The 26,887-nt window shown below is 39.2% G+C and overlaps 2 protein-coding genes across 3 annotated transcripts; one reads left to right on the top strand and one right to left on the bottom strand.

The window, feature by feature from the left end:
• Nucleotides 1–679: 679 nt before the first annotated feature.
• On the bottom strand, nt 680–26,360 carry psmd1 (proteasome 26S subunit, non-ATPase 1). Of its 2 annotated transcripts, none has more exons than XM_004067894.3 (25): nt 26,187–26,360; nt 25,562–25,605; nt 24,882–24,955; nt 24,439–24,608; nt 24,072–24,280; nt 23,616–23,759; nt 23,091–23,317; nt 22,690–22,750; nt 22,454–22,582; nt 22,265–22,353; nt 22,101–22,179; nt 21,832–22,005; nt 21,490–21,601; nt 21,163–21,359; nt 20,462–20,557; nt 19,431–19,495; nt 10,706–10,820; nt 8,523–8,639; nt 7,704–7,806; nt 4,690–4,859; nt 3,588–3,680; nt 3,237–3,323; nt 2,259–2,426; nt 1,509–1,674; nt 680–847 (listed from the first exon to the last, which is right to left on the bottom strand). In XM_004067894.3, the coding sequence occupies exons 1-24, from the start codon at nt 26,200–26,202 to the stop codon at nt 1,528–1,530; spliced, it is 2,886 nt and encodes a 961-aa protein (XP_004067942.2). In that variant the 5' UTR covers nt 26,203–26,360; the 3' UTR covers nt 680–847; nt 1,509–1,527. The 2 variants fall into 2 exon arrangements, with proteins under 2 accessions (XP_004067942.2, XP_023809989.1); XM_023954221.1 differs by having other exon boundaries at nt 680–865.
• On the top strand, nt 11,196–19,043 carry htr2b (5-hydroxytryptamine receptor 2B). The gene is made up of 4 exons (XM_011473985.3): nt 11,196–12,245; nt 12,351–12,941; nt 16,575–16,775; nt 16,900–19,043. The coding sequence occupies exons 2-4, from the start codon at nt 12,680–12,682 to the stop codon at nt 17,856–17,858; spliced, it is 1,422 nt and encodes a 473-aa protein (XP_011472287.1). The 5' UTR covers nt 11,196–12,245; nt 12,351–12,679; the 3' UTR covers nt 17,859–19,043.
• Nucleotides 26,361–26,887: the final 527 nt, after the last annotated feature.

Genomic DNA, 26,887 nt, shown 5'->3' on the forward strand with positions numbered 1-26,887 from the left:
TTTTTTTTAGGATGTGAAGGAGGTTCTCGTTACTTCAGGGTAACAATGGATCTCAGGAGGAGCCGTTTTCCCTCTTCTGGGTTGGGACATGAACTTGGAATAGTGAGAAGAAGTCACAGCATGATGATAAAGGCAGCTGCTCTCCACCAGGTTTACACACGGAGCGTTAGACGACTGCCGTTCCAGAACATGATGCAAAAAATAAAAAATGTCCACCGTTTTATCCGCCGTCCCCATAAACCACTTTTCCACAGGAAGCTGGTTTTGCCCAAACAGTCAGGTGTGGGAGCTGGCCCTCAGAGACAATGAACTTGTTCATGTGTGGAAAACCAAAAACCACATTCCTACTCAATAAATTCCTCTGCAGCTCAGGTTCTATTTACAAACCGGACGGTTCGACATTTTTATTTGCCATGGATTTCTAGGAAGTTTGGCGCAAACTAAAAATCCAATCCTAGATTCTGTTCAGAACACAGAAAAAAAAAAAAAAACTAAAATCCCATTTTACTAAGAAAAACTCTTGCAGAAAGCAAATCCCTCACAGTAAACCCGTCCATACCGAAGCACTTTAAAATGAAGCTGCTTTGTGAGATTAAACCTACATTTGACCTTTGGTCCTGAAAGCAGGCTGATCTGAATGGATGATCAATGTTCAGGCAAACAAAAACTCACACCTCTGTAACATGTATAGTTTTTTTATTGAATAGACTGAGAATTTTACATTAGAAGATTATAAAACAAAGCTAGAGTGACAGAGGAAAATCCAGAACAGAAGGGGGGCGGGGCTTGGAGGCTGATACAGATGCTGAAAGGAAACCAAAGTGTTGGATCCTCCATCTTCTGATACCTAAAGAGAAGAAAAAGTCTGTAAAAAAAACACAAAATCAAAAGACATTCAATTCCCGCTCTGAACATTTTTGTTCCATTTGCGTTGGTCTTAAATACATTTGCCTTTTCTACTCAATCAGCGTAAGGTTTCTGCCTTCAGGCTCTCAATTCTATATAATGGAGAAAAACCATCATTGACAGAAGAAATGTGGACAAATGTTTTTCTGAATACTTTCTTGCTGAGCAATGCTCCCCTCATATCAGCTGGGAGCATCCCTCCGTGAGCCCGGCTGCTCCTGCTGTTTGTGTTGGACCTAGGCAGCCATGCACGTAATGAGATGGATGAGGTGTCGACGACCAAAATTAAGGCCTCGGCGTTCACCGCGTCTACCCCCCGCCCCCCGAGACTGAAGAGGTGTGTGACGGACGAAACGCTGCACAGGCCGACTACAGGGCGTCAGTTTGGGAGCTGCAGACGGCAGAAGCTGCTCTGATGATGGACTGTTTGCTCTGAACTCACAGAAGTCAAAGTGTTTCCAGAGTTCCCGTCGCTCTAACTTCATGACTTGCTGACATGAACTTCACTGCTGCAGGTATTTGGAATAATTGATGGGATTCTGGTTTTGTTTTTGTATTACAGACAAATCTAAGAAAAGTGGGAGGAGTTTCTGTGGGCTGACCTTTGCTGAAGGAGTGTTTCTACTCATCGATGTACTCAAACGGCTCCGGAGGCTCCGGCTCCTGCTCTTCCTCTTCTATTTTGGGCCCATGTGCCGAAACTGGTTCCACCAGCTCTTCTTCCTCCTCACTGGTGTCCTTTAGGATGATGATCCCACCAGTGTGCAGCTGGAGAAGAACAGGATCAATTAGACACGGTGAGAAAAAGAAAGACCAGGATTTCTGTGAAATGTGATGCTTGTGACGAAGCAGAAACGGCTCTTTGACAGCTGGGGTTTCAGTAAATCAATAAGTGTCCCGACAGTGAGCAGACTTCCACACTAGTCAAAAACAGGCCCTTAAATCAAAAACAAACCCATAAAAGGAAACTCAACTTTAGACAAACGACAGCAGCTTTCTAGCGCTCGACTGAGATGGCCGTACGATGTCAGACTGAGCACTCTAACAGGACCCAAATTCAAACATTGCCTCCTTTTTATGGGGCAGGGCGGGTGCTAGTGGAGGACAGCGTGGCGTCCTGCACAGAACTGTACACATTACCAGCAGAGCTCTCTGTTCAGGCCCACTGGGACGATCTGGGCCAGAAAAAGAAAAGACTTCCACCAACGTGAACCCTTTAGGAAGAAACCGACCAACTTCCTTCTACTGGGTTTTTAGTCTTCCCTTTTGAAGGCCTTTTCAGTGAAGGTGAACAGTTGCAGGCCGGATCAAAGCTGTGGGTTCTGTGTGGGCCTCATCTCACTGGATCGTACCGGTTTGAAGGGCTGGTAGCGGCAGGCCTCCGGCATGGTGAGGACTTTGAGCTGAGCTGGCATCGCTCTGGCCGGGTTCTCCATGAGCTGGAAGTTGGGCTCTGCCTCTTTTTTCTTCTCCTTCTCCTTGTCTTCATCTTTCTTTTCTTTTTCAGTTTCTTGGACTTCCTGTGAAGAAGAACAGAAAGCTGAACTTTTCTGCATCCACATTTCTAAACCTTGACAAAAAAAAAAAAAAAAAAAAAAACTATTGTCAGAACAAATTTCCATCTTTTGCAGGATTCTCCTTCTGGTAATAATACTGACTCGTGCTAGTAAATGCTTGAGTTTAAGATGAGTCAAAATGTTTGGTGAAAGATTTGCTGTCTGCTTCTTAAGCAAAAGGAAAAAGCAGAGTGGAGAGTGAGCTGCCATCTCTCAGCGCCCAGCTGGGACAGAAAAACACTTACGGACTGACAGAGTCTGTTGGAAAAGCCGGATGTGTGCGAGTGCACAGATGAAGAAACACGTGGAACAAAAGCAGGCCAGAAACTCAATCATGACAATACCCCAATAACATTCAGCTTAGCGCCGTCTGTGCTTGATTGTCAGAAGATCCTAAGTTAAGCCATCAAAGCTGTTCTGCAGCCAGCAGAGTGTAAAGACACTTTCAGGTTTCCACACTGCAGCTGCTTTTGGCTGCAGCCTCAGAAAAGTACATTTCTGTGTGTTGTGAGGGTCATGGAGTGTGTGCTGGTTCACGTCCCTCCACAACAACAATAAATACACTGAGAATAAAATTCTCAAAAGAAGCTTTTAATTTGAAAAGACCACCCACAGAAGGTCAGACCGTTGTTTTTTCCATTAAATCTTTAAGTTTCAGAAGAAGAAGCTGCTTACTTCAAGCTTTTTGTGCTTATTTAAATACACAAAAACAAATGCATTAAAAAATGAAAGGAGTGAAAAGAAGGTTGGAGGTTGAGGGCTTTTTCCACTCACCACTTCCATCCTCTCCTCCTCCTTCTCCTTCTTCTCCTTCTCCTTTTTCTTGGCTTTGGCTGTGATGGAGAGAACGGCGGTGGATACCTGCCATGTCGAGACACGTTTCAACAATGTAAGTTAATACTGTCGACATTTGGGCCTTCTGCTTACATGAACTGTATGTAAAAGACAGTCAACCACAACATAAACAACTTGTATTTTGTTCTTCAGGAGTGGGGAAAGTGAAGCAGCTGAGAAAAAGGCTAAAATAATAAATAGCACCAGCCAGAAAGCGGGTTGAAATGATTCACAAATCAATTTAATGAGGATTTTCTCTGAGAAAGAGGCTAAACACATGTTAGCTCTCACCTTCTCCTTCTCTTTCTCCTTGGGGACCTCCAGAGCAGGAGGGTAGGCGAAGGTGGACGGCTTACAGTTGGAGCGGTACTGCACCTTTGGCATCTAAACAGAAAGTGGGACATGGCTGTTCAGAAGCTCCCTGGGACCTGAAAATACTAGTGATCATGAAAAGCCCTTAAATCGTGAGCAGAAACCTTAGAAATCCACTTTGAGAACTCCTTTCCTCTCACAGCCACAGACTCCTCCTCATGGAGTTGTGACGAGCCGCTTTGTCAGCTCTTTATAGACAAATGTAAAAGAAGATCTCCAGCTACGGCTGCAGCGGTGCAGGCTTTATGTTTGGTGTATTCTTTAAGTTACGACTCTCTGCTGAAACTGCATGATTTAAGGGACAACGACCAGGAGAACGCTGAAGATTAGAAGCAGGAATATCATCCTAAAGCTTCAACTACACCTTCACTTCTTCAGTTAAGACGATGTAAAGATTCATTTGTAAGACTGTAAAAGGTCAACTGCATTCAGATCAAAGCCCAGCTAATGTTAGTTTAAGGTTAATGCTTTGTTCATGCCGCACTTCCAATGGAAGGTCTTTGTAAACGCACGTATATGCGTGTTTCAGGCTCGCGTTCAAAACTCATCACAAATTTTTGAAGCTCTACGTACTAAACAGCAGCCATTGAAGGTTAAAGCGGTTGAACTTTGACCAATCAGGGACTCAGATTTGGTAGTGACGTATGGGTATCATTCCAATTGTTTGAAGATTTGTCAGGGAAGAGAAATAAATGACTGATTAATGATTTGACACCAAGTCTTTCGAATATCAGAATAGAGCTGTAAAATAAAAGGCCTGAAGCAGGATTCATGAGATTTGCACCTACAGTATGGTGTGGACACTGTGTGCTAAAAGCGCGTTCAGGAACATGTGTTCAGTGTGTTTTGAACACATCCCCGGTGTGAACTTAGCATAACATTAGCTGGGGGTGTTGATCCCACAGCTACACATTTTTGTCACTAAAATATTGACTGGTCGTTTCCTTTTACTCAAACTGTTTTTTTTATACCTTTAAAAAATGTCTGTTTGCCTTGGGGAAAGCTAAAGACCTTTCAGTACCTTCAGGTCCTTGTTGAGGCCGATTATAGCCGTCGGTGTGAAGGACAGTGAGAGGAAGTGGGAGAGGGGGAACCAGAACCAGAACTGGGTGAAGACCAGCAGGCCAACCACAGATGGCATGTGAGTATGCCCGGTTCTGGACTGCAGAGAGATGGTCACGTTTCTTCCACCTGGAGGGCAGACAGGAAGTGAACAAACAGAAACATCAGAAAACAGCTTGGAGCTTGAACAAAGCACCAAGAAACCAACAGCTTTTGACTAAAGAGGCCTCTTTTAGTTTGAAGAAAAACTAAAAAGCTCAGCTTTTCCAAGGAAACGAGGGTGTGGGGGTCAGGACATTCACCACCCTAGGTATACTGACTTCAGTCTGAGCTGATATTTTTAAGGCGGGATTTGAAAAGACAATGAAGGGAGACCGTCCCACCCAGCAGCACATTGTTTCTCTTTGAATGTGCATGTCAGCTCTCATTTATCATGGAGTTCTGGATCAGACACGACTTCATCAGGACATGAATCAACCAAAACGCATCATTTCCCAGCTGCACCATAGTCGCAGATGACATTGAACCTAGTTTATAAAAACATATTTAAAATCTGGATTTACGTGTCCAGTTTGATTTGCCTGAACTGGATATAAATCAATTCTGCAAACAGTAGCATTTCAGTTAATGATTTTAAAGAGTGTAATCATTTTGTTGTGTATCACATTGTCCACGTTTTCTTTTATTATAAACCGAATGTATTAGCTTGGGCGTCCCAAATTCTATTCAAACCTTTCAGATTGTATTTATACACTAATAATTAGGAATACACATCAAAACAAAAAGGATTTTTTTTTTACTTGTGAAGAAAACTTCTAAAAAGGTCTGCATGAAGTGACATTTAGAAAATGTGGTTATTTATGGTGTCGGGGGGGGGGGGCATTCGTGCGTCTGTGCTGATTAACGGGGGTCAAAGTTGCAGCAGAGAGAAAATGTTCTCCACCCGGCTTCCTGGAACTGAGGACAGGACAGAAAGCAGATTCATGAGGCATCTCTACAAAGGTGAAACAAAACAAAAAAAGAAAAGAAACACACACCCAAGGAAAAGCTGCAAGGGAGTAGCTCCAACTAAAGAGGAATTCAGTCCAAACAATCCAATCTAAATCATCAGCTGTCTTCTTGATTTGGATCCACTTTGATCTGAGAAGGGTCCCGACTTCATCACGGGAGCCTCATCTCCACAGCTAAATCAGAGCTTAAAGCCTCCACGTCCTTCAAATTAGCCGCCGGGCCGAGTGACTAAAGAGCAGCCGACTGACGGAAAGTCTTTTAAATACTTAGAGAGGTTGAGTGCTCTTGACCCGCCACCCCCACCTTTCCCGCTGTTTTTGCCAACTCAAAGCATGGTGGTGGGCCAATTTTCATTCCAAGGAGTTGTCAGGATAGCTGCGATCCCTCTGAGGTGTAGCGTGACTATAACAACAACCAGCTTGCGTGCTCAAACAGAAAACACCGGAATTTAAAAGAAACCCACCGAAGAAAAGATGTGAATAAGAAAGAAAAGACGAGGATGAAGAGAGAGAAAGAGCAGAGACAGATATTTCCTGTGTAATGAGCAGCGGTGGTCATGGAACTGGGCTCTAATCGCTTCCGCCAGTCAAATGAAACACAATTACCGTGCACCTCTAACACTCCTAACGCCCTGCAAGAACCAGGCTAGTTACGCATTCGTACAGAGGGAGTTTGAGAATGTCTGACACATAACTAAAAACCTTCAGCGTCATGCCTAATAACCCGTAAAGACGCAGATGACCACCAAACAGTGGAGTTTCAAAACAGACCAACCGTGGGGTTTGTACAGGGTCACCTTAGAATAAAGCAAATCTGGGAATCCAGAGTAAACAGATTCAGACAAAAGACAAAAAACGACCACATACATCTCACAGAAAGCTTTCAAGAAAAGTCTTAACGCAAATTATTGGGTTGTTTTTTTGTATGAAAAAACAAAAACAGTGATGGAGACCGCAGTATAAACTTTTTTTCATGACATCTTTGTTGTTAACAGGTGTTTAAAAAGTCTCTGAACTTTTGATATTCATATGAATCTAAGAGCTTAGTTATTCATTAATTGCATATGTGGCCAAAAAAGAAAACAAACATTTGAAAACCGTTAATATCCTCTGCTGATGATTTTGTTTATTTTTTATTAGCTGAATCATTTCTCTAGATATCATGACAGGACCACCTAACAGGAAACAATGGCCAAGATACACAGGATCTGGATATTTGCTTTCTTATTCAGAGGCTTAGAGACATTGATAATTATCAATAAATAATAAAAAAAAAAACTAATGGATCACCAAAAGGGAGTAGAGGACAAAAAGAAAATGTAGACAAAAACTAAAAAAAAGACATCATAAAAGGTTATGTTCTCCAGAAGCAGGAACCAAGAAAGGTTTTTTTCCATGTAAACACGGGGCAGCAACCCAAAGTGTTTCTGCACACGTGTGAATGTACAGTTTGTGTGCATTAAGTGGGAAAGCCTAGCTCGGCCTGGGAGGGTGTGCAGCTCTCTTGGACCTCACACACATTCACACACACCGCTTGTTTGAGTCCACAAACAGCCACGCAGACACACAAACATAGAGACAAACAGTAATCACCAGGAGGCCAACAGGCCATGTTGTGGAGAGCAGAGCGGCGCTGAGGTAGGACCGCCAGGCGCTAATGCACCTTAGCATGATCTGTTCCAGAGACTGAGTTCACGGGTGGTCAACCTAAGGAGGTCTATCTGTGTTTGCATGAGTGTAAAGGCGATCCACTTAGGGTGCAGACATGTACACACAAAAACCACAAACCCACATAACATTTAGAGGAGTTCACTTCAATTACAGAGTAATTCAGAAATACAGATCTCCTCATACTCCACTGAGGAGCGGGGGTCACATGGGCCGTGCAGGACCACATACCCGCTCTATCTGGTGCTCTGTGACAGACAGGGTAAACCCAGCGTTGCCCTTTTCGGAGACTGACCTGCATCCAGAATTCCCTGGGCCAGGATGGCGCCAAACTTGGCCATGACATCATCATGTTTGTCGTTGATCACTTTCGAATACAGTTGCCTGAACTGGTTGACCTATAAATGAACACGAGCCGTTTAGATATACCGTAAAATAAGCAAGTACTGGATGATCTGCTGACAGAAACTAACAACACAAAAGCCCCAACATGGCAATGATTCTGGGGTGTGTGTGTGTGTGTGTGTGTGTGTGTGTGTGTGTGTGTGTGTGTGTGTGTGGGTGTGTGTGTGTGTGTGTGTGTGTGCACTAAGCAGTTCCTCGGTTCATTAGGGTAAAGTCCAACACCTCCCACACCGTTTGGTGTAGAAGAAAAAAAACAAAACATATACACTATTACATAACAACTTGAGCTTTAAAGGCAATTGCTGGGCAGATTGAAATGCTTCTGTTTGTTTTTTTGACTACCTGTGTCAAACTATGAAGTTCTGTGAGTGAAAGCATGCAGGTTCGACTGATCTAGGCCCAAGTGGACAACTTCCATGACAAAAACGTTCTACCTTTACAAGTCTTATTCTCTTTTAGAAACGTCTCGTGATCCTTCTCATATCTTAATCAGAACATTGTGATTTGAGAGGCATCAGGAATCATTAAACATTCACTGAAGCATGTTGGTATTTAGCACAGAACCAGACGGGGAACATGACAACATTGTTCTGAGCTCAATGCTTTGTTATATAAAGTCTGGATCGCATCAAAAAAAAAATCCTCTACTTTTTCATGGAATCTACAGGAAAGTCTTTGATCCACGATGATGACCGCACAATGCACTCACCTTGGGACAGGTGACTTCAGTCTGTTGGATCATGATGAGCGCTGAGGCAATGAGGGCACCCTGCCTCACATAATTCACCGGATCGTTGGTCATGGGCTCCAACAAATTGATTGCTTCCTGCACAGCAAACAAATAAAAGCAAAGTTAAAAAATTCATCTAAATTTAGTCCTTTGTCCAGAAACTGTAGGAAGCTAGAAATATATTCAAAGTTGTGTGAACTTCAGAAACGCCAGATTGAATGCTGGATTATTCATTCAAACACATTGGAAAGTATTCCTGCAGAAACACAAAAACAAAGATCCCTGATTTTACAGATTCTGTCTCCTTTTGGTGCTTTGCACTGCAACCATGTGGCATTTATGTGCTTTTAGAATGAACAGCTGCTGCTCTATTTACCAAGTATCTTTTTAGGTAATGTTTATTGTGATAATGGAGTCTGGGTAATTGAGTTTTTTTTTATTTGGTTTAACCTTAAAAATATAAGCTTCGTACAATATTTTCAGTTCAACTAGGAATTTGTTGTAATTTAAATATTTAATCAAAAATTAGTTTTATTTCCTTTAAAAAAAAATTCATTTATTAATTAAAAAACTATTTTATTAACATTTTGCAAAGAATTCTTGGATTATTTTTTTTTTTGTAAAATGCACATTTTACAAAAAAATATCTCATTTCTGTGACAAGTCAAGGTGGGAGTGTCTTGTAACTGTGTCAGAATGTAAAAGTCAATGAAAACAAAGGTTGTTTTTCTTTTCAAATCAGGAGATGACTGATGATGCACTTCTGTCTGGTTAAATACAGGAAAAGAAATTATCAACAGAGGCGAACAGAGCTCACAAATTAATTACATTACTGTCATCCATATCTGGTTGCCGCTGACAACAGAGTTAACAATCGCCATCTTCCCATGATTACAGTGAAAGGAGGAGAGATTAAAGGAGGACCACCTCCTGGTCTTTTCTGTCTTGGCTCATCTCTGCTGCTCTGATTTGAGCAGAGCTGGAAAGAGCCGACAGGTTCAGAGGGAAGTGTCATCTGTGATAGAAGAGTGATAACGGCGGAGGGAAAAGGCAGCAGGTCTCCAGGATAAGTTAAAGTGTAAAGAAAGTGTTGATAAAACCACATCCCTTCTACAATGGGCTCGAGGGGGGGGCGCAAATGAGGGTAAGAAAATGCTGGTTCAAAAGCCTTTCTGGGGTTTTCCGTCAACTTTCTGCCCAAAAGTGAAAAGACCTTTAACCTGGTGTTAATTCAAGATGTCTAAAATCTGTCTGGAACATTGTGTAAATAAAGCTCTCACTCTGAAACAAAGCAGAGAACGTCTAACCTCAACATCATTTCCATTTAAATGCACATTTATAAAAAGGTATCAGATGACAGGTTTGTGAAACAAACATTTCATTTCCACAAAAATGTGTTTGGGAAAATTGCTTCCATTCAGTGAGCTGGGCTGAGATGACTTTTTTAATGTTATTATGGAGCAAATATTAGGGCAAAAGTGCCAGAATAATGAGGAGGATCAGTGAAGGTAAACAGAGTGCGGTCCTGCTCCACATCTCTTTTCACATCATCATTGTCACTGAGGGACGGCTGTCCTGAGAAAACCAAGCAATGCAGCACTGGAACTATCTAGCTGAAATATAAACGTTAGTGGGAAAGAGTTCAGATTACAATGGTTCAAAAACTGTGGCTGGGACTTTGTCGTGTGACACTCAAGAGCCAACTTGACTGAGATAACACTGGAACTGACAGCACTCTTGATTTCTGCCCCTACACACTAATATTTAGACTTCACTGGGCTCGAATGCAAACACAACAACTCTGACCAGTTTCTAAGAAAACCTACACTGAACTGTTAGATTTCAAGGTCCCTGTGCCTCCATAGGTTTATAATTAAGGCAAATGTGTGTTCATGAAGAATTAAAAAAAATAAATAAATAGAAAATATTTGACAATCTGCAAGGGGTAAAAAGAAGGTTTTGGGGTTTATTTAAAAGGTAATAGGGTTAAAGCTACATTTGTTCTCTAAAAATGACCCAAAAATGTCAAATAGAGCTTCTGATAATTAATTTAGAACCAACAACCTTCTTCTACAGCCCTAAATTAAACTTGATCCAAGAGATAAATGCAACAATGTAAAAATATGTCTTGAAAACCGTTACACTTAGAAAAAAAGCCTTACCTTGTTGCCAGTTCCTGCACAGCAGATTCCCAGAGCCATGGCAGCTCCACAGCGCACGTGAGGGTTGTAGCTCTCGGACAGCAGAGACACCACACTGGGACACTGCTCCGGGGTCCTGGAGAGACACGAAGAAAATAATCAGAACTGGAAAATAAAAACACACCTGTTACTCATGCTGATAAGCTCTGTTTTCATTAAGGGAGCAATTGGTGTAAGCCAAAATCTTATATATTAAAAAAAAAAAGACTTTAAACATCTGATCATGACAAAACTACTTCAGGACAAAAGTAGATTTAACCTTTTTCCCTTTCTGCATTTAGATGAAAGAACAAAGAAGTCAAAGCTTTGCTTGTGAAAACACTCCATACAAATAAATGAATTCAAAGTAGAAACAAACACACAGCATGTAGTAGAAAAAATATACATAAGAAGCAAAACATTAGTGATGATAAAAAAAAATGCATAATATTAATACTGATGCATGGATGCAATAAAATAAAATACTAGTATTATTTTGTAGCCATTACGACAAAAATGGAGCTCAGTTTTTCCTTTAAAAAGCAATAGTGTTGGGGCTCCATGTTATGCATTTTAATTACAATTTTGAAAATACAAAAACATTTTTGAGCTTAAGTCCAAAATCTTTGGTCGGATGATCTGGCGGTAGTGCCAATAAAACAAGATTCTGGAAAAAAGAAATTGGACGAGGATTGTGTTCAAATGTACAAGTATAACAAAAATCAGATGTCAAAATTGTGTAGATGGACGTCACGTCATCCATACAGGACAACGTCCACATTCACCACAAGTTTTTGTAGACCAGCAAAGATAAATACTCTTTACTTCTGTCCGTAAAATCTTCCAGCTCAGATCCTCGCTTCTTTATAAATAGAAAAAAGTAAAGCAACAATCGCACAAAAGGGTTCTCCCCATGAACCATTTCTACCTCACCCATAGTGTCTGGTTTCAAATGGGGGAGAGAACAGAGAGTGACAAATGTAAACAGTGGGGTGGCTGTGTTGAAGGAAATTACCTCCCTGAACTGCTGGCATGTGGCCAGCGAGAAGACATTCATCTGTTTTGTATAGAGCCTGACTCACTGGTAGGACAGAGGGGAGGGAGTTGAGGAAAGAGTGAGACAGCGAATGAGACAGGAGAGAGTGAGGTGGAGCGGGCTGTGAAGAAGAAGCAGTGATTAGGAATGGGAGCGAGCTGGAGGCGCCACAACATCTGAAAGTTTTAAACCTGTGATTGCAGCAAATGATGTGAAGCAAAGACTCCAGTTAGTTCCGACACGAGGAACCAGAGCGCAGTGCACGTGGACTCCACCATCTAAAGAGATCTGAATGCAGCTACTGCACAACGCTTAAGAGAATCGGGGTGCGAGCAAAGAATAGAGGATGTGGAGTAAATAATTAAATACAAAAAGTGCAAAAAGATTGAAACGGACCGAGCTGTTATCGTATTCACCCCAAGACTGTAAACATCAAGGAAAAAATCTTAAAAACAAAGACAATTGAGAGGCCCGACACACAAGAAGGTAAGAATTTGTTTTAATAAAGCTTTTTTTTTTTTTTTACTTTAAGCTAAGTTCTTGATGTTAATAAAACAAACAGGTAAGAAGTTATCATTGTTCCTTTAACAGACCTTTTCCTAATGAATGGATAAAAGCTCCAGCTGCATGGAAAATAAGCGACGTGCTGTGGAAGTACCACTCTGGCTGGGATTATTTTAGCATTGGACGGCTTTATTTTTGACCCTTTCAAACGGTGAATCTTCAACCAATTGTGAGCTATTCATTTTGGTCTGTGGACAGTGCAAAGGAAGATGCATCTTGTGCTCAAACCTTGAGCCATCCCACTACACTCTGCACCCTTGCCTGTGGGACCCTGTGACCATGCTGACCGCCTGTCCATCACCACAACAATCAGAGCCCCAAACCTCGCTCAGGCCCGCTGGAATTTCAACAGCAACATGTCTCAGCCAGTCGTGGCACAACTCAACACTAACAGCTCACGAGCGGCTGAAGCGCCTGAGATTCAGCTGAAATGGGCCGCCCTGCTCATCATCATGGTCATCATCCCCACTATCGGAGGAAACATCTTAGTCATTCTTGCAGTGTCACTTGAAAGGAAGCTGCAAAATGCCACCAACTACTTTTTGATGTCACTAGCTGTAGCTGATCTGCTGGTGGGACTCTTAGTGATGCCGATCGCCCTGGTCACGGTGCTCTACAGTAAGTAAAGTCTGGGACTTTAAGCCCTGACAAATGAAATGCTAAAACATATGCAGTAAAATAGATATCAGCCGCTATTTCAGATATTAGTTGCCATGATTAAGATAAACACCAACAAACCTGATGCAATGGATAAAAAAAACAACAGTTACATAAGTGATTTCTGCAAAAAAAAACATTTCATATGTTTGCATAAAAAATATCATTAAGGAAGCTTTCTAATTTAATAATTCTATGGAGCACAGGTAAAATAAAATGTTGTCAAACACAAAAATAGAGGTAAATGCTAATAGCTTTTGAGTTGTAGTAGATATAATCAAGGCCAAACGAATTACCATTAATTGAATGTAACAAGGTAGTGGACCTTAATTGCTCTGGTAATGGAGCAGCAGCTGCACAGCTTGCACTGGGCTCATGTCTTGGGACTTATAATAAATGTCGACAAAAATGCAAACAAACAAACAAACAGAAGACTTTTGTTAGCTCTTGTAGTTGTGCTGTGTATAAACACAGGGATTCAAGTTTGTTTCATCTTTGGAACGGTTGATTTATTACAACTACACTTCTCTGTGACAGCGAAGCCATCATTCTCCATTCATTTAATTAGAGGAAAATGAGCCCGATCATTATGAGGTCTCTAACAACAGGCGCACAGGGGTGAAGGATAGTGTATTGCAAACTCATTTGTAGTCATGCCTCCTTCACTTTTTAATGGTTTTCACAAGAACCGCATGAAATACTAAAGCTGTGGCAAAGTTTTGTCATCACAACAAATCTGTTTAAAATTAGGCTGAGAAATCACAGTTATGTAGAGCAAAATTATTTGTTATAAATCAACCTAAAGTATCTTACACAGACTTTTTTGTCAATTTTTATACAATCTACCAATTTTTTAATAGACCCTCCTTTCATGGAGTAATAGGGCTTATAGGAACAGATTAAATCTGTTCTGGTGCTCGTATTAAACTTACACAGATGTCATTATTAAACGGTTAACAGAGATGAAACTAAAAGGACCTTTGTAAACACACAGAGTAAATTATCAGGAGGTGAAACAGCACAGAGTACATGAGTTACAACACAGACGGGAGCAGGAGCAAAGGCAGCGCCTCATCCCTTAACTGAAGGACTTCAGACACTCCCAACCATACACACGAGGACAAAGTATGACCAGATTTCAGCCAAATATATGCCGCTTGTGTGAAGCTATGTGAGACAAACATAAAAAAATGACATGATACATTTAAATTTAAAAATAAAAGTGTCCTTCTATGCAAGTCAGTAAAATTTTTGACATCCTCCCTCATGCTGCTCGTCTGGTATCACCATTCAGGCCTTTGTAACTCAATGTGCTGCAGGATCCAGTTAACGCTGGCTATCCAGGATGCTGTTAACTTATTGACCCACCTCCCTGTAGTCCTGCAGTCATCTTTAGGTTTTGATAGTAATTACCAAAGATGATAGTCATGTCCCTTGACAGGAATTTGAAAAAAAAAACTGCCTTTATCACTTGTGCTCTATGGTAAAAAAAAAATTCCCAATAATATTCTTGGTTAAACGTTTCTATTTTTTGATTACAACATTTAACAAAAACTGCTTTGTTCACATTAAAATGTTAAACGTTTCGCAAAGTAGTGCAGCAAAGTAGGACTAGTGTAGCAAAGTAGGACTAGTGCAGCAAAGTAGTACTAGTGCAGCAAAGTAGTGCAGCAAAGTAGTACTAGTGCAGCAAAGTAGTACTAGTGCAGCAAAGTAGTGCAGCAAAGTAGGACTAGTGCAGCAAAGTAGTACTAGTGCAGCAAAGTAGTACTAGTGCAGCAAAGTAGTGCAGCAAAGTAGTACTAGTGCAGCAAAGTAGTACTAGTGCAGCAAAGTAGTGCAGCAAAGAAATACTAGTGCAGCAAGGTGCACTAGTGCAATAACCTTTCCTTATGCTGTTTGCAGTAACTGAATATTAGCGATCCCTTAAAAAGAACCTGTTCCTTTTCTGTCACTGCCTTGGTAATGCTGAAAACAACCTTTATGTCTTTAACAAAAACATTCAAGGAGGCAAAAAACCTCCATAATAACATTTTCAGGCATAAAAACATTCACTTTTTTTCATTTACTACACACAGAAACTTTCATTTATTCAACACTTAAAATATGTACAAACCATAAATGTTTTTTTTTGCTCTTTGATTGACTGGGCAGCCACAGGTATAAAAAAGCTGAGGAAACTTGAGGACTGCATCATTGGGATCCCTTTAACTCATTTCTTTCACTTCCCAAACTAGCCAACATGAAGATGCTTTTCTCACCATCAGCAGATCTGCATTAAGCATCAAATCTGTTTATAAGAAGGTTCTGCACTAATCCAAACTCATCTACAAATTTGACCAGGTTCTATGGGAATTCATTTTAAATATACACAAACGGCTGTGCTTACATGGCCTGTTAGAAGTTACACAACTAATACAATAACCTCCATTTTACTAATGACACCTAATGGAAAGAACTTCTGCTCATGAGTCCCATTTTTATGCAAAACTATTCTATTTGCCACTGACTGGTTTTTGCAGTTAACCAGATAAGCTGCACATTGGCAGGAATAACAGAGGAAAATATCTTTCCACACTTGTAAACCAAAGGATTTCTGTACTTAAAAAAATCTTAGATATCAGCTGGTCCCTAAAGATGCTTTACCTTCATACGATTATGTAAAGAAACAGTTTCTAAGCTCCAACAATTAGAGCCTTTTTAGCATTTCATGAAACAAACTTTTACAATTTCTGAAGAATAAAATGACATGCATTACATTGTTAAACCTTAGAGCTAAAAAAAAAAAAAGATCTTATTTGCAATTTTCAAAGTAATTATTCCTAAAAAATGTATTCTTCTAAACTGTGAAAGATTACATAAATGTTGTGGTAATTTAAAACACTGACAATTTAAGTTGAACAAATTTAAATGTAATGGCACTAAAAAATAAATGAGATTATTCAAAAACCATGCAAATTTATTCTATAACCTATAAAATAAAATAAAAAAATTTAAAGAAATTATATTTAGTGTAAGGTTGAGTTTTTACTTAACTTTGCATACAAGTCATCTTTTAGAAAACAGATCCAGAAGGTTTCTCTCGAGACCAAACTCAATTGTTTGTTGAATAATCTTCACAGAAACATTAAAACTGTGGCTCAGAAGATAAAGGGAAGGGAAAAAATAGTATGTTGAAAGCCTATGAAAAGAGGACGGGGGAGAGAGGCAACAACAGAGTAGTATTTTATGAAATATTTCCAGCCACAGCCTTTTGCAATGTTAATAGATGGGAGACAAAAGCCAGATTTCTTGCCAGTTTTAAGCCTGAGACTCAAAAATAAACATTACTGTTGAGGATCGTCTCAGCCACAATCTACATAAAGAGCTTCTAGTTCCATAAACAGTCAGTGAACCCTCTTGTTTCCAGTAAAGTCATTCCTCACAGAGATAAACAAACACCAATCTTTTGCACGACTGCTACTTCTAATCTCCTGCCATTCTGCTATACTTAAGATCAAGTTCTCTGACATATAAATCACCTTTACAAACTCAAACTGAAGAAGTTACCACTATAAGATTTGTTGACCGATTTCCGTCTCATCTTCTCTGCAGACTCTGGATGGCCTCTTCCGGATTTCCTTTGTCCCATTTGGCTTTTCCTTGACGTGCTTTTTTCTACAGCGTCCATCATGCATCTATGTGCCATCTCTCTAGATCGTTATATAGCCATCAAGAAGCCAATCCAACACAGCCAGTACAAATCCAGAGCCAAAGCAATTGTCAAGATTGCATTGGTGTGGCTTATATCCATTTGTAAGCATCAACTAAGAATTCTACAACTAAGTTCTGAATATTTTATTAAATGTTTTTGGTTTTCTAACGCGAAAGCACACAAATATAGTTTTCCTACTGATCACCTGTTTTCGTCACATTTCAGGTATTGCAATTCCCATTCCAATAAAGGGGCTTACAAACTACCATCCTTCCAACAACATCACTTTCAACAGCAACCACACCTGCCTGCTGAAGACGGACACCTTTCGGGACTTTATTATATTCGGTTCCCTAGCAGCGTTTTTCATCCCACTCATGATCATGATGGTCATCTACTTACTTACTGTGCAGGTGTTGCGTAAAAAGGTGTATTTGCTCAAGTCAAAAGTGACTCAGCGCTTTAACTCCCAGATAGTCTCCTCAGTTTTCCAAAGGGAAGCAGCTACACCACCACTTCAAATGGAACCAATGGACATGCTGGATACCAAACTTCCAAGGATGCAGGACAAACTGAACGAAGGGATGGGGACCCCCCCTACAGAGGATGAACTGTCTTTTCGGAGAATGTCCACAATGGGAAAGAAATCAATGCAGACTCTGAGCAATGAGCAGCGGGCTTCAAAGGTGCTCGGCATCGTCTTCCTGTTGTTTGTAGTCATGTGGTGCCCATTTTTTATTACAAACATCACATCTGCTTTGTGCACTAGTTGTAGCGCGAGCATCGTTTCTCGCCTTATGGAGATCTTTGTTTGGGTGGGTTATGTGTCTTCAGGTATCAACCCGCTGGTCTACACACTTTTCAACAAAACCTTCAGGGAAGCATTTACCCGTTACATCACCTGCAATTACAGCAACAGCGCAAGCAGCAGGACAGGGCCACATCTAGCAGCACCACAGGGAGACTGGAAATTAACAGGGATTTCATTCAAATCTTCCATGACGGAGAACTCGAAACTGCTGGTGAAACAGGGAATGAAGAACGGCATTGGAGCCATGGGCTGCCAAAGTCCACTAAGGTGTCGCCACACGCCTGTGAAATCAGCTAGCTGTGTTATGTTAGACACATTACTGCTGACAGAAAATGAGAATTCTAAGGAGGAAGAACACATAAGTTGTGTATAACGATTAGAAATTTGGAGAACTTGACGTGTATCAGATTAATGGTGCAAATTTAATATCCAAAGCCGAAATATCTCCTCACTTAAAATAAAGATGATGCCAACCCTGAAGGCAATAATGTGAATCACCGGCATGACAGATCACACAAAAAGACAAAAATGTCAGATGCTATGAGGAAATAACTTAAAGACTGGTCAAAGAAAAACTGTCATGCGAGCTTTTCTTTAATCCCCAAAAAAACTCAAGCTGCCAGACACGATTATTTGAAAAATCTGTTGTACATAAAATATGCTCTTCTGATATTTGAAACTTTACCTGCCTGTATGCTGTAAACCATCTCAGACCACATGCTCCTATTAACTAAATCTTTTAAGCAAAATAAAAAATAAAATCTTGCACTTTTGAAATGATATTTCTTCCGTCAGCTGGATTGTATAAAAATATTTTTGGGTTCATCAGCGTGGAGTTTTGACATGTTCTAAGAGATAGAAGAGGAAAACAACCTCAACATGCATATTGTTGATGTTTTTAAATACTTTAAAATCGAAGAAAAGATTCAAGTAAGTTTTTAAAATCCAGTGTAACATAGCTAGTGGTAATATTATTGTGATATGGGCTCATAATCAAATGGTGGCACAGGCAGAAATAAGAGGGTAAAAAAAGACAGAAAAGGATTAAAAAATCTCTTGTTTTAGTTGGTTACAATTTGTATGGACTTACATTTTACACATTAAATTTGAACAAATTAAAAAAAGGAAACATCACATCTGAGGAGGGTTATACAAGCTCAGAGTACAGTATGTCATTACTGTATTTTGGTTTGAAGCCATTCAGTCCTAAATATATTTTGGGATCAACGGTGAAGAATGACAAAAAGTTTGAGATAAAAATTTGGTGGATGTCCAATTTTTATGTCGATGTGCATGAGCGGGAAACGTAAGGGGTTATTCCTGAAGCCATGAGCACTGGAAAGTGTAGACAAACTGTATTGCTCTGGTTCACGAGTCTTTCTAAACAAAGAAGATTTACATAGAGTTTATCCAGCAGCCAATTGATCAAACGGCCCATCAAAGCCTTTTTTGGTTTAAACATGTACACCCTGGTATGGTGTAATGGCTGAGCTGTTCATGAAGCAGAGCTCAGATCTATGATGAGTAAAGTCACATTAAAAGGGATAATACTTAAAAATAAAAAAAAGGATGGGAAAAAGAAAAAAAGATTGTAAAAATTATGCAAAAAACGTTTTTAAGAAAAGATATTTCCTTCCAACAGAAAAACCCTGGAGGTTGTGAATATCATTGCATTTATAGTGATACTTTTTTTTCTTTGTAAAGTCACAGTTTATACTCTGCTGATTTATGCAAGATGAGTGTAAAGACTGATGACCAAACTGGTAGCAAAAGTGAACTAATCAGAACAAATCCTTCAGTATTAAATCTAGGATACCTAATAACCTTGAATACATCTATGTCAACCTTTTGCACAATATTTGTACAAAATTAGATTAAGCATGATGAGTATAATGAATGGATTTTTTTGTGTGTTTTTTCTGGGATGACCTAAGGTGGCTCCTACCTGAACAAAATGAAGCCAATGGACTCCACAGCAGCTCTTCGGACATCATCATTGACGTCACTTACCTTTAAAAAAAAAAAGCAGGCAGACAAATGAGAAAAGATTGCTCTATGGCACATATGTCAAACTCAAGGCCCGGGGGCCAAATGTGGCCCTCCATGTCATTTTATGTGGCCCCCGAGAGAATAAAAGTTTTTGATTTCTTAAAATAAAAAATAAAAATTGGTGTGTATTTATATATATATATATAGGGGGAATCTGCCTTGAAATATCAGATTGGGCAACTATACATTAGGACTTAAATACTGTCCATATAACCTAACCTGACAGAATCAAATTTAAAAGGATTTATGATAGAGTAACAAGCAAACATATGTTTTCTATGCAACTGTAATTGTCACTTTCAAAAGTTATAATAAATAAATAAATTAGTTGTTTAACATTAAGGAGTAGTTACATGTATGTTTCATTACATTTAGTTACATGTATAAGTTATATCCGGCCCTTTGAGGACAGCTGCTATACTGGTGGCCCTCGGTGGAAATGAGTTTGACACCCCTGCTCTATGGCCTCCTGACACTGATGACATCGTATGTTTTAGATGCTAAAGGAATGGCATCCTCAAAAACAGTCTCTCCAATTTAGTTTTGCACACAGTGCCACCTACAGGGCAACAGGTAAACACATTCAACAGAAAACAAAGTTACTGGAAGAGATGTGCTTTTACTATTACTTAGCTTGTCTGAAAAGAAATAATAAATGGTAAACTCAAAGAAAGGAATCTAACTTTGAAACATTTTTTCATAAATGTCAGGAAGAAATGTACAAAAAACTATTTTATGACAGAACTTTTTTTTCCAAGAGTTAAAAAAGTTCAAATAAACGATGAAAGCAATTGTAATTCAACAACAAAACAAGAATTATTAAATAGGAGGGCATATTTATCCTGCTGGCATTGCCAGCAGGATAAATATGCCCTCCTCATCCTCCAATTGATTATACTCTACAGAAGGGTAAAAGGAAACACTCACAGCGACATGGAGCAGACGTCGGATGGCCTTGTTGTTCCCAGAGCCGCAGTAAGCCATCCCAACAGTGTACATACCAGATCGCCTCAGAATGGGGTCCTATGAAATACAGTGAAAGAAAGCAGCGCTTTGAGATGGTGTGTCTGGATTCACAGCAAAGATCAACACAGGCTGAGTCATTTCCCACGTCTCGCTCTTAAAGAATAAATCCTGGCACCCAGAACAGAGAAGCAAGCTCAAGTTTGACATGGTATAAACACAACTTGCTTTTGTAAGAATACTGAGAGCACTTAATACATAAAACATTTTCACATTACAACTGTAAGCATAATGAGGATTTTCTTTTTTTGGTGGATATCAACTAAGCTATTTTTTTTAAATAGTAAAAACATTTAAGCACTTTTCCTACTGAAGACTAAAACAATTTTGCGTTTATACTGTCACAATATGACAATCTGTAGCTTGCAATAACAGTGATTCTTCTTCCACTTTCGGCTTCTCCCATCAGGGGTCGCCACAGCGAACAAGTCGCATGGTAAATTTGGCAATGTTTTACGCCGGATGCCCTTCCTGACGCAACCTTCTCAAACCGGGCTTGGGACCGGCACAGGGGTAGAGAAGGGAAAGTTGCAATAACAGTGATTAATAATGTAAATTAAAAATGCATTACTGCATTTTGTTTCCAAATTTCTTTTTGTTTATACCTTATCTCTACAGAGACTTTCAATTAGAGCATCCGCCTCTTCCATCCGTGCATACATGACCATGGCAATTCCCACAGCCAGGCCACGCAAGATTTTCTCATGTTGGGTCTCCTGAGCATAGCCCACCATGTCCTCGATTGCCTGAGCTGATTTGGAACCAAGCATCACCAAACCCAGAGCCAAACCTGCAGCCTCACCTGGAATAAAACATCACTAAATGTCACATATTTGTTTTAATATTCTTGTGCAAAAAATGAAAGAGAAATAGAAAGTCATTTCTTTCGAGCAGATTTTAACAAATTGAGAAAGAATTATTTAAATGCAGACCGGTGACAGCATCGTCCTGGTAAAGGTTTGACTTGAGCAGGTCATAGACATCCTGCCTGGCTGTGCCAAGGGCAGCCAAACCCAGACCAAGGGCACCACCATGGCGAACAATCTGTGACAGAAAACCAAACCATCAAGAAAAGCAGCAGTGTGTTTAGCAAAAGAGATATTTAAAAGTTAGACAGTCTCAGATAAACCACCTTATGACATTCCTTCTAAATTGGGCTGTAGAGAACTTTATTTTGTAAACCTGGCCTTTTTATTATGGGAGCCTTAGAGAAATTTCTCCGCAGTGGCCAGTGCAATGTAGACGCTTGGCAAAAAGAAGAGAAAGATTCTCACGTCATTGCTTGCATTCTTGAGCTGGCTTAGCAGGTAATCAATGATGTCTCCACCATGATTGGCATGAATAAGTCCCAGAGCATAAAGGCCTCCTCCTTCTTGGTATGCAGAGCCGGGTGATGTGTCTTTGGGCAGATATGTGGCCATCAACTGGAGCGCCTCTTTTTCGTGGCCCTGTAGGAAAGCACAAGAAACAATGGATATAAAACAATGTAAAGAAAACTGACTAGTTTCAGGATTGTTTTGCAGAGAAATAAAAACAACTTTACCTTATGGATGACACCAAGACTTGCTGTAGCTGTAAATTTTGCCCAATTGGTGGCTCTGGCTAGCCATTCTAAGTTCTCTCTGTAAAATCAATTAAAAGAAAACAATTCCCTTTTCTCTCTCTCTTTTTTTTAATTTGTAAGAATCCTTCTGTCTCCATTGTTACCTGAGGAACTGGTCACTTGTAGTCCCTGAGTGCATAAAAGAATTGGCTATGACCGTGGCTGTGTGACACACAGAATTCCGGACTGCGTCCTGAATGGAACAAAAAAACGGGAAGAAGAAAGAAATCTCTTTAGAATTACAAAGCCCTCTGGGTAATTGATGGATCTCCATTTGTAGCAACTTTGACTACCTTTGTGTTTTTTAGAATCATTAGATCTGTGTTGTTATTTCGAATTAAGAACTGCAAGTGCAGCTCAATAGCCATCTCCCCGCTAAGAATCTTGATCATCTTGGCATTCTGGTCTTTAGGTTCATCCTTCTGCATATAATTCAAACAAGCAAGAAAAATACAACAATCAACAAATATTTATCAAATAAATGCATCATAGGTACAATATAAAAAGTTACTCGTCGTTAAATGTATACCATTTCTGCTGGCTTTCCTGCAGGAGAGCTGCCAGCCTTTTCATCAGTCTCCATTGCCTCACTATTAAAAGAAAAATAAAAGCTCCTTTATGTCATCCTGGTAAACCAATATAGTGAACATTGGTTAGGCTTAGGGCAATTTTTTTATTTACATTTAAGAGTAAGGAGTTTTTTTTCATTTGGTAATGTATTATTTGATATAGTGAATAGCTTTTATTGTCACATGTACAGCTTTTACACTGACATACGATAGCGTGCAGTTAAAAGTACTAAAGTCTTTTTTTTTTTTTACATAAAGCGGTATTAATATCCATCCTGGTTTTTCATCATTAATAAATAACTCAAATCAATTCAAATATGGAGAGGAACTGGTAGTTAATTGTTTTTCTATCCAGTCATACCTGTCTTTGTCTGCGGTTGGAACAGTGCCTGTGTTTGTAGAGCCGGGAACAGCAGGGATCGGTGTTCCAACTGTGTGCAAGTTCTGAATCACAGATGAAAGGAACTGCTGGCTGGCGCTCTCATAGAGGTCAAAGCAGATCTGATACGCCATTAGCAGGTTGTCGTCTTTAACCAGTTTCTCAAGGATGTCACTAACAGCTTGAGGGTCATCCAGGAAGATCAAGCACTTTGATAGAAAAAGACAAAAGTCTAAGTGTAAAATAACGCTTTAACCTTAATTTATCAATGACCTGTTTATAATGACTGGGTTTTGTTTACAATCATGTCTCTTCATAACTAGGAAATTACAATAAAATGTATGTAAGATAGTTCCAAATAATTCAATGTAGTAAGTAATTATTTACTCCAGGCCCATTTTTAAATAATTATTTCATCAAAATGTTATAGAAAGGAAATAAATAATAAAACCTGAAAAGATATAACAAAAAACGAAAGAAAGACACTTTTAAAAGTGTTGCAGTTACCTGGCAGACATTAATGAAATCAGGCTTTTCCAAGTTCATATAGAGTTTCACCAAAACCCTCAGCACTTCGTTGCGGAACTTTTTGTTTTGCATCAGGGACATGCACACCTTCAGACTGTAAGCAAGAAGGCCACTGACGTCATTCTGCATTTTGGGAGAAGAAATGTATGAAAAAAGAGACATGACACCAGAAAACCATTAAAAACAAGTTATTGAAATCCTAAAATGTTGTGAACTTCTTAAAATGTACATATTAAAAATTCACTGGCATTAAGGAAAAAATAATAGCCATTATTTAAGCAGTTGTAAGTAACTGTCATACCTTTAGAGATTTAGGAAATTCGGATAAAAATTACAATCAAGACAGAAGGCATTTTTGGTCTTTAAATAAAATTTGAAATGATTATTTTAAATGTACTACTTTTCATATACAACATGACCACAGAAGATGCTGACCGATTCCAAAATGGTTTTCTCAAAGATGTCAAGACGTCTAGTTTCCAAGGCAATTCCAATGGCCTGCTTGTACTTATGATCATCAAGACAACGCAAGAACATCTTGTTGACAATCCCCTCGAGGCGGGGGTCGATGCTCTTCTTCTCCTCATCTTCTGGGAGCTCTGCATTCTCCACCCGCAGCTTGGTGTAATGATCGATGCATTTGGCTGCAGAATACAAAGAATGGACCATAGCTTTTAAAATCTTTTCTAAAAAAAGATATCAGCACTGCACCCTCCATTCAAATTTGGGGCAACATTAAAGCATAAGCTTGGACCATTTTTTTGAGTAGATCCATTTAATTCATAACTTCACATACACTTACCAATAATAGTTTCCACATATTCCGAGTCATCTGTGACACTGAAGAGATCTCCAGCACCAAGAGCATAATTCAAGGATTCCTCAAATGCTCCAAGGTGGTAGAAAACCTTTGAGGCCACCAGGGCAGCAAATGCTCTGCTCCGAAAAGTCTCATCTTCATACAGAACTTCGCTGTAAACCGAAAGGAATTGGTAAAAAAAAGACTGAAAAGGAGTACTTGAGAAGCATATTTAACAAATATTTACATATTTAATATTCAATACATGATCTGAGACTTTATGAGCTTTCGATTTTTAATTAAAACTACAAGTCGTGCTTTTCTATGCTTGATTTTTGCCTAGCTGTGTTTCAGTGGAGTCCTGATTCTCTGGAATATAACTTAAGACATATGTACAGCATACATAATAATTAAAGAAATGATAAAACTAGGACAGTAGAGCTTACATTTTATCAACAGATCCTGAAATCTCAGCCCAGAAGTCATTTACAATGGAGTCCAGCTTTTGAAGAGCAAACTCCTGCCAATGAAATGGAATGTTACTTACACACTCATTAACACAATTTAACATACTGAACACATTTTTATTTCACATTCCACTCTTCAGTTGCTCAATAGATTTGCCTTTAAAAGAAAGTCCAGAAAAATAAAGCTAAAACACTAAGATTGTTTAAAGCCCATTCATTCAATATAACTCTTCATTGCAGATGTTCACATCTGTAACTGAGTACTTTTTTGGTTATTATTTATGTAAAGCACTTTGAGGTGTTCTGTATGAGGAAAAGTGCAATATAAATGTAACTCAATTTGAATTTATTTAAAATGGGAAAATCTTATTTTACAAAAGAAGTTGCATTTTTTTTCTTTTGACTTCTCCTTACAGGGCTAACTACAGTAAATCTTGTGCCTCTATTCAATGCTTTTCTCATGTCCACGGCATCCCATGGGCCTCCTCTAACCCTCATTTGTTTCATCTGCATGTAATTCAAAATACTTTTGCATACTTAAAGATTCAATGATCTTTTTTTTTAATTGTCATTGAATTCTCTACAACGAAATTTCCAATGGCACTGAGTCACACTACAACACTAAAGCTCCACCATCGTATATATAGATTTTTTTTTACCTTGAGTTGGGGGTCCTCTTCATCAAGGAGTGAAATTATTCCAGCTTTAAAAAACGGGAAAATTATTGTTTTATAACTTGTATCCGTACTTTAACATTTTTTTCCCCAAAAAATATTTGGGAATGTAAGAAGACCATTCAGAACATTTAAGTTAACCCAAACAAGACTTTATTCAATATCAAAAGAACAATATTATAATTTATAATAGGGTATTTGCGTACAGCCTTACGCTGTTATGAACGTTTAACGGTGTGTAATGCAAATAAATTACAAACAAATGTACCAACTTGATAACTGCTGAGAACATTGTAAATAACGTAAATGTGCTTTTAAAAATTATTTCACTCAAGAATTTAATTATCGAAGCTAGCAAGGTTGTGGTAATGCAGTAGATCATGGCACTTAGCCTAGTCATAATATACAGTATGATTTGTTAAAACATCTAACAACTGGAGAATGGCTGTCAATACGGGTTTTGTGTAGTTTAAGCAAGGTAAAACGGAGTAAAATATCAGTTTTCATATGTTAACGGCTGGTTAGGGTTGTTACCGCTGTGTGTGACTCAGCTAATTCAATGGCAGCTAGCTTAAGTTGCGGGTATCAAATACAGACTTTCGTGACTTACCCGCCGAAGTTATCATGACTGGTTCTTTAATCGCACCTTAAGAATGCCTGTTTAAATTTGGAATTGGGTACGTTTCTCTGAAACTAATGGTAGAAAATACTTATTGTATGTTAAGAAGAACCAAACCAGTAACTCTGCTTTTTGTCCGTCTCTCAAGGACCTTAACCGTAGCTGGCCTACGCGCGCCTGTATGACACAGTAGAAATATTTACAAAATTATTCGTATCATTAAATTTTAATTAACCTTTGGTAGTTTTTATTCAATTTTAAGAATTTTCAAAATAAAATAAAATAAAAATTTACTGAGAGAAAAACATATTTGAATGCCAAGGAGCGAATTCTAGGCAGGCAATTTCAACTTCATTCAACAACTTTCAGAGCGTGTGCAAGTGTGCTTATGTGCTCCTGTGTCATAGTAACCATACCCATTTTGATGATAACCCCCCCCCCCCCCCCCCCCGTCCTGTTCGGTTTTCAAAATGCAGCCACATTGATTACTTTGAGTCAGTACATCATGTTCTCCACCGACTACCTGCATTTACTAAATGTTCAGATCTATTTCTTGTAAAATTATAAAATTTCAATTCATTTCCCAGGCTCATATTCAAGACGTGAATGCACACAATGTCTATCTTCACACTCAAGAATCCAGTCTTCAAAGCCTCATTTAAGGGATGTGACGTTATGTTGGTTACTCTTCC

The sequence above is a fragment of the Oryzias latipes genome, chromosome 4 (assembly GCF_002234675.1).
Source record: "Oryzias latipes chromosome 4, ASM223467v1".
Classification (NCBI taxonomy): Eukaryota; Metazoa; Chordata; class Actinopteri; order Beloniformes; family Adrianichthyidae; genus Oryzias; species Oryzias latipes.